This window comes from Temnothorax curvispinosus, unplaced genomic scaffold, assembly GCF_003070985.1.
Source record: "Temnothorax curvispinosus isolate PA1 unplaced genomic scaffold, ASM307098v1 QBEX01014078.1, whole genome shotgun sequence".
Lineage (NCBI taxonomy): Eukaryota > Metazoa > Arthropoda > Insecta > Hymenoptera > Formicidae > Temnothorax > Temnothorax curvispinosus.
In genome coordinates this window covers 914531-925947 of record NW_020223858.1, presented here as the reverse complement: position 1 = coordinate 925947, position 11417 = coordinate 914531, and the positions used below count along the sequence as shown (strand labels likewise).

At 52.2% G+C, this 11417-nt stretch overlaps 1 protein-coding gene across 1 annotated transcript; it reads left to right on the top strand.

Annotated features, from left to right (window-relative positions):
* Window positions 1-8859: 8859 nt before the first annotated feature.
* LOC112464291 (cAMP-dependent protein kinase catalytic subunit) lies at window positions 8860-11411 on the top strand. Its single transcript, XM_025031199.1, has one exon. The coding sequence runs from the start codon at window positions 9419-9421 to the stop codon at window positions 10478-10480; it is 1062 nt and encodes a 353-aa protein (XP_024886967.1). The 5' UTR covers window positions 8860-9418; the 3' UTR covers window positions 10481-11411.
* Window positions 11412-11417: the final 6 nt, after the last annotated feature.

Genomic DNA, 11417 nt, shown 5'->3' with positions numbered 1-11417 from the left:
CCGGCCCGGCCGGCGGGCCGGCGGCCTTCGAAACGCTTTTCTTTCCCGCTCGTTTACAGATGGCGCGCCACGCGCCGTCGCCGGTCACACGCGCGCGCGCCGCGCTAGAGTCTACAAGGGAAAACCGGGCCAGAGCTCCGTTGGAAACGCAATAACGCAAAAGAGAAATAAAAGAGAAATATTAGAGACATCTGGCAAAATAATATCCAACATTCGCATGACGCGTAATGTCGTCGCATCAGCATATTTTTTTATTAAATATTTAACAGCGGACATTATTTTATAATAATCGAAAATAAATAACGTAACACGTTCCGCGATTCACCAAGTACAATTTTAAATTAATTTTTTATGGGCAGAAAGGCGATTTTTCTCTTTGTTTATAAAGATAATATTATGCGGCCGTGACACGATACATTATTAATTTCGTATCCATAATGTGGCAAATTGAATCAACTCGAAGGTTGTATCCGTGGTATCGATCCCATTCCTCATTCCTATACATCGAAATACGTTTATTGCGGATGAACCGTTATATTTATTCCTTTGTTCCTCATGTCTTATTCAGTGTGTCTCGGTCTTTGCCACCGTTGTACGTACGTATGTACGATTCTCGCGCGCGGTATCATCTACGAAGCTGTCGTTCGCATATTAAGCATGCCGACCCTGTCAAACCGTGCGCGCATTTTTGTGAATCCATCGGGAAGAATTATTCCAGGGAACGTCAATATTTGGATCTCAAGCGCGAATCGTGATCGGCGGCAACGGTGAGTAGAAGTAGTCGTCAACGATACTTCCGACCGGGTTAGACATCGGGGAAAGATCGCGTTCGAAAGCATCGACGGAAACACGCCCGATCGCCACCCACGCCGACGAGAGCGATCGAAAGCGAGCGAGAAAATAAGGGAAATTACGACGGTCGCGAACACGGCCATTCGATTATTCGCGGCACGAAGCCTCTCGGTACGGCGACGGCAGCGCCATCGTCGTTATCATCTCGATGTTTCGACGGTTCCCCCACTCCCCTCGCTCTCCTCCCCTCCCACCCCGAACGGCCTTCTCTTCCTACCTCGGCGGCTCGTCCAATTAGATCCCACCTTGCGTCGAAAAATACGCGCGCGCTTCCGGCGTGCGCGTCGGCCGGCTTATTTTACGCGGACGGATCGTGTTTCGCCTCGCGCGAAAAACATCCGACTTCGCGCCGCGTTGAGAATGACTCGCCGATATCGATTAGGTCGTGACTCTCGCGCTCGCGATCGTACGACATTCCGACCAACTCCGAACTCCGATGAGAGGCCTGAGAGGGTCGCGGCGTCTCCTCGCGCGATAGCGCGCAAGCACGTTCGTGCGCGCGCGACGCGCTTGGGAAAGTTCTAGAAGTTTCGCGGTATGGCAGCGCTTCCGGTGTGCGGGAAAGGTGCGCGACGCGGAGCGGCTTGGCGCATCGCTGCCCGCCCCGCGTCCATGTTACAGGTTGCCCCTCGGCCGCTCTCGATAAAACGCGAGATTTCCCTCGTGGCAACACGACGCTGCAATAACCGTCCACCGCCGCGCCGCCGCCGCCGCCGCTCGCCGGAGAAATCGGCTGCCCCCTCAAGCGGAGACCGTTCGATCTCTTTTTAGGAACAGGTTCCGTTTAAGTTGTCCCTAGGCTTCCGCTTTCTTCGAGTATTTCGTATCACGATGAGGGAGTGAAGAGGGAGGGGGGCAGGGTCATCTCACACGAGGAAATGTATAAAACTATTTCCCTAGAGACCTGACTGTCTGACATTCAATTCAGGACATGGTTATATTATATTGTCGCGATAATCGTGCTTTGTGAGGCGTAATCGTGTTAGTTTCGCTAATTTCATAGCCGAATGCCTTTACGGTAAATATGAAAGCCGAGTAACAAATCTCTCCACAATTTCCTATTTTAGTCCTCGCGAAGAACGCGATGAAAATATATTAATAGGAAACGCGTATTCTGAAAATAATAATGTATTTTTCCGAGAAACGCCCCTCTCGAAAGAAATCCAATGGCATACTCGAGATAATTTATTATTAATCGCGTTGTCGCGCGGAGCGCGAGCGCATGGTATTTGGCCACGCTTGCGGCAACGTGCCGCCGCCGCGCCGCCACACACCGCCCGTTCCGTAAATATATTTTTTGTTCTGGCACACGTGCCGGCGGGTTCACGTAAGCACGAAGATAACCGGAGCGAGCGAGCAGCTGCCCCGTGCACCGTGCGCGCAGGTGAGGCGAAACGGCCAGATGCCTCCTTCCCGAGCATCTTTTGGACGAAACCGACTCCGGTCCGGGTGTACATCTATATACACTCCAGAACTGTACGGAGTTTTCGACGGGACTTTCACAGGGGAAAGCAACGCGCGGCATATAATACGCGTGCGCCCGCAGCGAGAGGGGAATATTCTCCTTCTCGCTCTCACTTTCTCTCCCTCCCTCTCCCTCTCTCTCTCTCTCTTTCTCTTTTTCTTTCTGTTGCTCCCTTCTCTTCGCTCTCTCTTTCTCCGGCTGTCTCCCACGCGCTTCCGTCGAGGCTGAAATTCGCGGCGGTCGCTCGCGGCTCGTCCCCCTTCTTCCTTTCGGCGTCTTTACGTAACGTAAGCGCCCGTCGTAATAAATTAACGATATTTGCTTTGTCGATCGTAATGAGGATTATCCGTCTGTCCGATACAACCGTTCCAGCGGCGGATCGGCGGACCACCTCGAAAACTAGGTAGCCCGATAAGGGCCGTGCCCCCCGCGTTTTCCCACGCGTCCCGCGCCCTGCGACCGCGATCTATTCCGACGGCGGTAACCTATATTCGCCAGTGGCAACACTTTTGCCACCACTGTGTCGGGGCTGCTAAAAATAGTCCGACGCGCGCATCTAAATTTTCATTTCGCTGGACTGAATTCCGCTTCGCGACCGGTGTGTCGCTCTTATTATGCACTTCACCGTGCACTTTCGGGTCTAGGTTCCCGAGTACTCGTCGCGCTCACGTTCTCTCGCGGGAACGTAACAAAGCGAGAAAGAAAGAGTGCGTGAGGGAGGGCGGGGGGAGAGGGGAGGAATCAGAATTAGAAGTGGAAATACACTTGGGTGGCGGTCGACATGTATTTCCAGCAGGGGCCTACATACGAATACGATTTATTAATAGCGCCCCGAATAAATACCGCCCCAAGGATACGCGCGTCGAGTACCTTATATATTGCGTTTTTGCGCGACGGTCGCAAAGTCGCTCCGCGCGTGAAAGCGCGCGCGTAGCGTAAAGAAACCTATCAAAGAAATCTGCATAATGAAGTCGGTATATATTGAGATCTCGGGGGCAGATATATTCCCTCGGCTTGAGACGACAGATCCCGTCATCGTGGATTACACGTTGATATATATGTATATCGAGATGACGAAAGGGAATGGATTATCGATTGCGTGGCTGACATTAAAATGGTGGAAAAGTGCCACGCGATTCACATCTGTGGGATCCCGAAGTAACTAAAAATCTACGTCGGGTGAGGCTTCTCGCGTGCACCTTTGGTGAATAATGTATGAGTCTCGGTCTCGGAAGATTTCGAGACTGATTTCCCAATTGTACTCGCGTATAGATTCGACGAGGATCGAGAAATGCTCGTTTTATTCGGGATCCCATATCTTTTTCCCAGACGAGACGTTTCCACGTAAGGAAAGGCGCGCTTTTCCTTCGACAAATTGGCTCGCCGCTTCGAGTCATGAAATCAATAGAGAGCGGGTGGACGCGCGCATCCCATAGGGTAGAATCAAACCGAGCTTAACCCTAAACAGTATGGGCGAGCTCCTATCGGCCCCTTTATGTATATCCGACGCATGTTGGAACACGCAAACAAGAGTGGTATATATATATACATGCAAATTGTGTGGATCATCTTCGCGATACGGGGCACGTGGCATGGAACACAAACAATGCGCACATAGGCACATGTAAACCCAAGAATCCATAAAGAAGGCTCGAAGTCGCAGTAAATGTCTGCGTTGCATGTCTGCGTACTTTAACATATTTATGAAATTGTTGTTCAATATAAAAAGTAATAAAGGAGATAAAAGGGGCTAATGAACCACAAGCTGGATGTACATGCTAAAAATGCATTATATTGTTATAATTTAGATAAACAGCGTAACATACGTTTCGATCTGAAATAAGGCCATCTTCAGTGCATTATAATAAAAACCGTATTCTTATCTAATAATATTTTTATATCTATTATAAATATTCTTATCTTCACGTACTTAATATCCTTGCTTCCCGTTATTGGCGTATACCATTGGCTCGACCGGTTCGTCTCGACCCGATATCTATCGTGATTTGGCGCGATTAATTAATCAGACGATTCGGCGGTATATAAATTTCTCGGGTGTAGCCGTAAAACTTGCGCGCCTGGCTACCTCTTTTCTTCTCTTCTCTTTATCCAGGCCTTTATCGCGTGACGTTCAGAGCGCGGCGGTGCTACATACAAAAATGCCGCCGTGTATTCGAGCTGGCCTGACCCGGTCGCACCTTTTTGACTCGCGAGCAACCGGTTCGCGATCGCGTCCCGTCTTCCTCTCTCGCCCATCCTCGCCCCCATCCCTCAGCCTCTCCGTCTCTTTCTCTCTCCCTAGCACTCGATACCTCTCTTCCTCTCTCTCTTTTTCTCTCTCCCGCCTGGCCTGGCGCTTTCCCGTCGGTCGACCGTTCTAAAACCGCGCCGCCTCTGTCTACAGTTGGGAACTAATCGGCAAAGGATTATCACAGGTCAGCGGGTGTTCAACCTTCCGTACACCTACCTACCCACGGTTCGATACCGCGATACTCAGTATCCGATCATTATTAATAGCCCGACGCCGCCATTACCGTCGCCGCATCATCGCCACCAATCGCCACCGCCGTCGAAACCCTCGGAAACGCTGCGACGATCATCCTCGCCGCGCGGAGTCTATTCGAACCAACGCCGGGCCGCCTTTCCGAGCTTTCGAACCGGTTCCCCCGTTGACGTGACTGACAGCAACAAGTCACGTCTGTTATCCTCCGACCGCGGTGTTCCGCGTCGCGCGATGGCGACACGACATTTGTAGGGCCCGCACGTAAAGCCGACCGATTTATTCGGCGCGCTCGCTTTTAATATGTATTCCCACCGAAAACAATCGGACGAGGTATTTTGGACGATTGTAGCGTTCCCACGGAAGAATATATACATATATATATACACACATATATATAATGAAAGAGAGTTATACGCTCTTACGTAAACACTCTCGAAGCCTACTCTCGTCTAATAATTTCGCGTGTGTATCGGATTAGAACGGTCGATTTCACTCATACAATAGTCGGTCTGTTTTATCTTCGAGCACCGCGGCCGCGATGAAACCTCTCGCGTGCGGCGGTACGCGTCGTTCGCAAAATTATTGTACGCGAAGTGCTCTGCCTCGGTGCTCGTTTCAATATTGCTCGTATTCATGGATGTGACTCGCTCGACCTCTCTCCCAATTCGATAATCCTGAGATAAGAAATACTATTATGATAGAGCGCGCGCGCGCGGACTGTTTTTCTCGATCCCCACGGAGAGCTCGGTTTCTCAACACAAACTGTGGCTGGCTGAAAGAGATATCTCTCAAAGAAATTAAATTAAAGAGATGAGTGAAGAGGTAGACGAGCCGCGAAATAGAATTATGGATGAACGTCGGTGTTGTCGAGAGAAAAAGGACTTGGAGCGATCGAAAGGGACTTGTCGACGAAATATTCAGTTTAAACTGTCATTGCAATGTTTAACAGAATTTATAATGTTTAGATTATATCATTTAGAGATTGTCATGCATTATCTATCTTAGCAACTTTTTTGCGTACAATGATTTTTTGGCGTTTAGCTAGAACACTAGAGCGTATTCAAATTCGCCTATCAGTTTTCGGATCTAGAATGCAAACACAAAGTACAGCGACACAACCGAGAAGTGAAGAAGCAAGTATATAACGCCGGAGAAAGAATTCGCTCAGACGTTCGCGATATCTCGGAATGAAAGAGGAAAGAGAAAGAAAGAAAATTTTTGTTATCGCGATATATGTCGGGCGCGGCGTTAGATTGCCGGCGATAATTCTCGCGGTTACGCGTGTGTCTGCGCTTTTCGAGAGTGCGTTTCCCAAGCGATAAGTCGCGCCCGGGAATCCGACGTGACGTTATCCGCGAAGGAGATAAAAGCGCGGTCGCGCCGCCGAAAGTGCGTGCGCGCGTATGGTTTTCAGCGGTTCCAAAATTTCAAAAGCAACCTTGACGGCGGAGCGACATAAGTTTTTCGGTCGGCTGACTCAGAGAGCTGCCATTCTCGTTGTCGAGGAACGTGACACAATCGTCTTCTCGGAGCGCTCGTTGCGCGATCAGGGCCGGCTCGTGGCACGTCCGGGGCCCCGAACGGTCCCCGGGTTTCGGAAAGAGAGACTCCGGCGGGAATGTCGACGAAATGGGGTCATGGCTGTTTCCAAACTCGAGCGTATTTCGAAAGAACGGTCCTCTCCAAGAAAAGTCTCTTTTAGTGTGGAAATAACATTCTCCGATAACAAATTCTCCGACAAAAGCATTGTCGGAACGATTAGGTAATATAAGTATGACTAATACTAATTTTTATGTATAACCTGCTATCTTAAAAAGGATGTTGGAGTAAAATAGAAGAAACAGCAGTATTAGTGATCACATATATCTTTCATTAATTTTTACTTAATTAAATACGTGAAATATGATCGATATAATATAAAATCAATTAGGAAAAACGCCATTTTACATAAAATTCACACGAACAACATTATTAGATTACAAAAATCCAGTCCTGACTGTAAAGTGGGATTTTTCCTCTAGCAATAAGATTCTATATTTAAATATTCATATATACATTTTTCCCGATCTTTTTAAGATTGCCTTCGATTAAATTTGTATTCAAATTATCAGAATATTGGCGCGACGCAAGTTATTTCAGTTTCGATAATGGTAAATGTTTAGTATAACGCTCTCCTCTCCGATTTTCTTAAAACTTTGTAAAATTGTTTATTTCTGTGTGTAAAAAACATTCTGAGAAGGAAAATCGTCGCTCAGGTCTCGTTTTTTTAAAATTTAATTTCAAAGATATTTTGTATTTAATTAGCAGACAGTTGTCACGTGACCTTCAAATGAAGTATTTAAAAAACGTAAATTATCATTTTCCTACCTTACCAACATCAAAACTTTGAAATTAAATTTAAAAAAAAACGAGACCTGAGCGACGATTTTCCTTCTCATTGTCAGAATGTTTTTTACACACGGAAATAAACAATTTTACAAAGTTGTAAGAAAATCGGAGGGGAGAGCGTTATACTAAACATTTACCCGCTTCTGTACGCGCGTATCGCGTGACGTTGCGCGCGGACGTCGCCGGTCGCGGCGGGTCGCCGAGATGGCGGCCGTTCGGCCGAGCTCGGGTCGGCTCGGCTCGGCTCGGCCGCAGCTTCGGTTCCGGGCGGCGGCAGCACCGGCCGAGTCCGCGCGCCGCCCGTACGACGCTACATCTCTCGGCGGCGCGTCGAAGCAACAGCTGACCCACGGCGCACAGTAGCTCTCTCGCCTCCTGGAGCGGCACCTCGTCACTTTCGCACTCGTGCGAAAAACCCCCCCGAACGTACGAGCGGTGGAGGAGTCGCGTCGCCATCTTTAGGCACGGTTGTATCCCATCGGCCCGCCGTGTCTCCGTCGACGTCATCGCCGTCGCCGTCGCCGTCGCCGTCGCTGGGCCGTCGACGGCACACAATCGTGCAAGTTACTTTGGAGCGCGCCGTGTGCGCCTCCGTGGACACGCGACCGCGACGCGACGCCGGGAAAAAAACGCGAGAGCGAATCTCCGAAATATAAGTATATCGACTGTGCCGCCCCGTTCGCCGTCGCGCTTCGATTTACATTAAACGTGCCGGGGCGCGAGAAAGAGACGAGGAGAAGGTGCGCGGATCGCTCTGTCCTCTCCGTTTTTTTCGCTACTCGTCTGGCGAACGTCACGAGGAAGGACACACGACCGCGGTTGAGAGACGAGGACTGGCGAGAGTGGTGAGTACGAGCGGAGCGAGCGGTTCGGTCGGTCAGGACGTCGCCGTCGCCGTCGTCGGAGCGCCGTTCGGCCGTCTGCAATTTCGCCGCCTTCGTTCCCTGCCTGCGTGTCGTTTCGCGTGCAAAAAGAAGCTCGAGCTTCGCCGCCGGGCTCTGCGCGCGCGACCATCACACAGTGAAACTCGGTGCTGGGTGACTGCTCCGCTCGCGTCGGCCAGCGCACGGGCCACGGGACACACGGGAGCGGGTAGGCGAGAGATACCTGAGATCGCGGTGCCCGAAACGGAGCGGGCCGGATAGGAGAGACGGACACTCGTGCCGTGCCCGACGGACGGACAGGCCGTGTTATCCGCGGGCGGAAGGGCGAGGGAAGGAGAGAGAAACGGCATCCCGCCGCCGCCGTCGCCGCCGCCGAGCAACGACGACGGACTGGTACAATTGACAGAGAAGATGGCGCGAGCCGTGGACGAGGATCGCTGCTGACCCATTTTTTTCTGACGCGCCAAATCACCGGGAGTCGGGGGCCCCCTCGCCGAAGGACGACGACGACGGAGGAGGAGGAGGAGTCTCTCCCTCGCCTCCCTCTCCCCTCTCTCTGGCTCTCACTCGCACTCGCGCTTTGATGTGGGCGAGCGTCGTTCGCGGTGCCTGGTGACGTTCGCCGGGAGGAATATACTCGGCGACAGCGGGGAAGGAAGCCGTAGGAGTGTGAGAGAGAGAGTGAGAGAGAGAGAGGAAAGAGCCCAGAGGCGCGCGGAGTCCGGAGTTGCGCCGGGCCGGGAGGGTGCCGCTCTCTCGCGTCGCGCTCGCGCTCGCGCTCGCGCGCGCGCTACTACTTCACCCCCCCCTTGCGTGTGTGTGTTTTGTGTGTGGCCTGTTTTTTCTACCGTGTGAATAATACTCGCGCGAGTGTACGTGTTTTAACCCGTCTCTCCGGCTCTCTTTCCCCCCTCGCCGCCCACCCCCCGTGTATACCCTACGAGATCTCCGGGGGTCCACCTGTCCGACGGCGGCGGTGCCCCGCGTGCCGCGTCGCGTTTACCCGATCTCTGGGTACGTGGACGATATCTCGCGAGGGGATAAGGACGATAAGGGAGACCCTCGTCTTCGTAAGTTGTCATTATCGTCGGTGCGCGGACGTTTCGCGTTGACCCGCCACGAAGAGAAGACGTCGTGGGGCCGATCGGCAGCGCGTGTTAGAAGGTGGCAAAAATTCTGAGAAGATCGGAGCTCGGCGGAGCCCTGGCAGGCTCATCGGCGGCTGCGGACGCGGACGTACGCCGACGGAGACGTAGCAGTCCTCTGGATTACCTCAAGTCCCGTGGTGCTGCTCTGGCAGACGCGGGCATCAGCGCGGCAGCTAAGATGGGCAACAATGCCGCGACCGCCAACAAGAAGGTCGACGCCGCCGAGAGCGTCAAGGAGTTCCTCGACAAGGCGAAGAAGGAGTTCGAGGACAAGTGGAAGAAGAACCCGACCAACACCGCCGGGCTGGACGACTTCGAGCGGATCAAGACCCTGGGCACCGGCTCGTTCGGCCGCGTAATGATCGTCCAGCACAAGCCCACCAAGGAGTACTACGCCATGAAGATACTCGACAAGCAGAAGGTCGTCAAGCTGAAGCAGGTCGAGCACACGCTCAACGAGAAGAGGATACTGCAGGCGATCAGTTTTCCATTCCTCGTATCGTTGCGCTTTCACTTCAAGGACAACTCTTACCTGTACATGGTGCTCGAGTACGTGCCCGGCGGCGAGATGTTCAGCCACCTGCGCAAGGTCGGTCGCTTCTCGGAGCCGCACTCGCGCTTCTACGCGGCCCAGATCGTCCTCGCGTTCGAGTACCTCCACTACCTCGATCTCATCTACCGGGATCTCAAGCCGGAGAATCTGCTCATCGACTCGCAGGGCTATCTCAAGGTCACCGATTTCGGCTTCGCCAAGAGAGTGCAGGGACGGACGTGGACTCTGTGCGGCACGCCCGAGTATCTCGCCCCCGAGATCATCCTCAGCAAGGGCTACAACAAGGCGGTGGACTGGTGGGCGCTGGGCGTGCTGGTCTACGAGATGGCCGCTGGCTATCCGCCATTCTTCGCCGACCAGCCGATCCAGATCTACGAGAAGATCGTGAGCGGCAAGCCGCGCTTCCCGTCCCACTTCGGTTCCGACCTCAAGGACCTGCTGCGCAATCTGCTCCAGGTCGACCTCACCAAGAGGTACGGCAACCTCAAGGCGGGCGTCAACGACATCAAGGGCCACAAGTGGTTCGCCAGCACCGACTGGATAGCCGTCTTCCAGAAGCGAATAGAGGCGCCGTTCATACCGCGCTGCAAGGGACCAGGCGACACCAGCAATTTCGACGACTACGAGGAGGAGACCCTGAGGATCTCGCTGACGGAGAAGTGCGCCAAGGAGTTCGCCGAGTTTTGAACGCTGCGCCGGCTCGGCAGATTATTGCTTGCAACAGCAGGTGGATACGCAACGTCGTGGTCGCGTCTCATCGTCGCAGAGCCGACGCGGCACGGCGCTCCTTCGTCATCGCCGTCGTCACGTTGGTGATTCGCTTTTTTTGCGAAAAAAAGAGAGAGAGAGCGAGCGAAAGAGAGAGAGAGTTAAAGAACGGAAGAGAGAAAGAGTGAAAGAGCGAAGGGTGCATCTGTGTGTCAGCGCGCGCGCGTATATCCGCGTTTAACGAAAGCACTCGAAAGCCAGGCAAATCGGAGTGAGCTTTTTTTTTTGGGGGGGGGGGGCGAAGTTTCTCGCAAGCGATCCTGGAAGGAAGAGGGGGGGAGGGAGATATAGAGAGGGAGAGAAAGAGCACGTGGCAATTCGCGCGTTTCATTGCGACCGAACTCGCTAGACATGAGAGAGAAGGTTGATACGGGACGTTTACACGCTGGCGTTCAAACGTCCAAAAATTGTATACACACATAATTTTTGGTTGTTACATATATAGTTACATATATATACGTCACACGCCAGCATCACTTTTTACATGAAGAAATCTTTTTTTAGCCGGTTAATCGATTCATTAACGTAATGTAAGGACTGTATACTATATATATATACATATATACATATATATATACATACATATATATTATATATGTGTGTGTATCCGTTCGCCACTCTCGTATTCCTCTATGCCCCCTCGTCCTCCCTCGCGCCCCCCTGCCATCCATTGACGATAGCTTTATGATCCGGTTTACGGAGGAGGCCGTGTGTAAAGTTTGTTCCCAATGATTAACTGTTATCAGCGTCGGAAATGTCACCGTACCGAAGTTACCTTGTACATATAGTCTCTCGTTGTCTTTGCGAACGTTTCCTATCTCCTCCGTTCCTTCGTCCGTCCCCCTGCCCCTGCCCC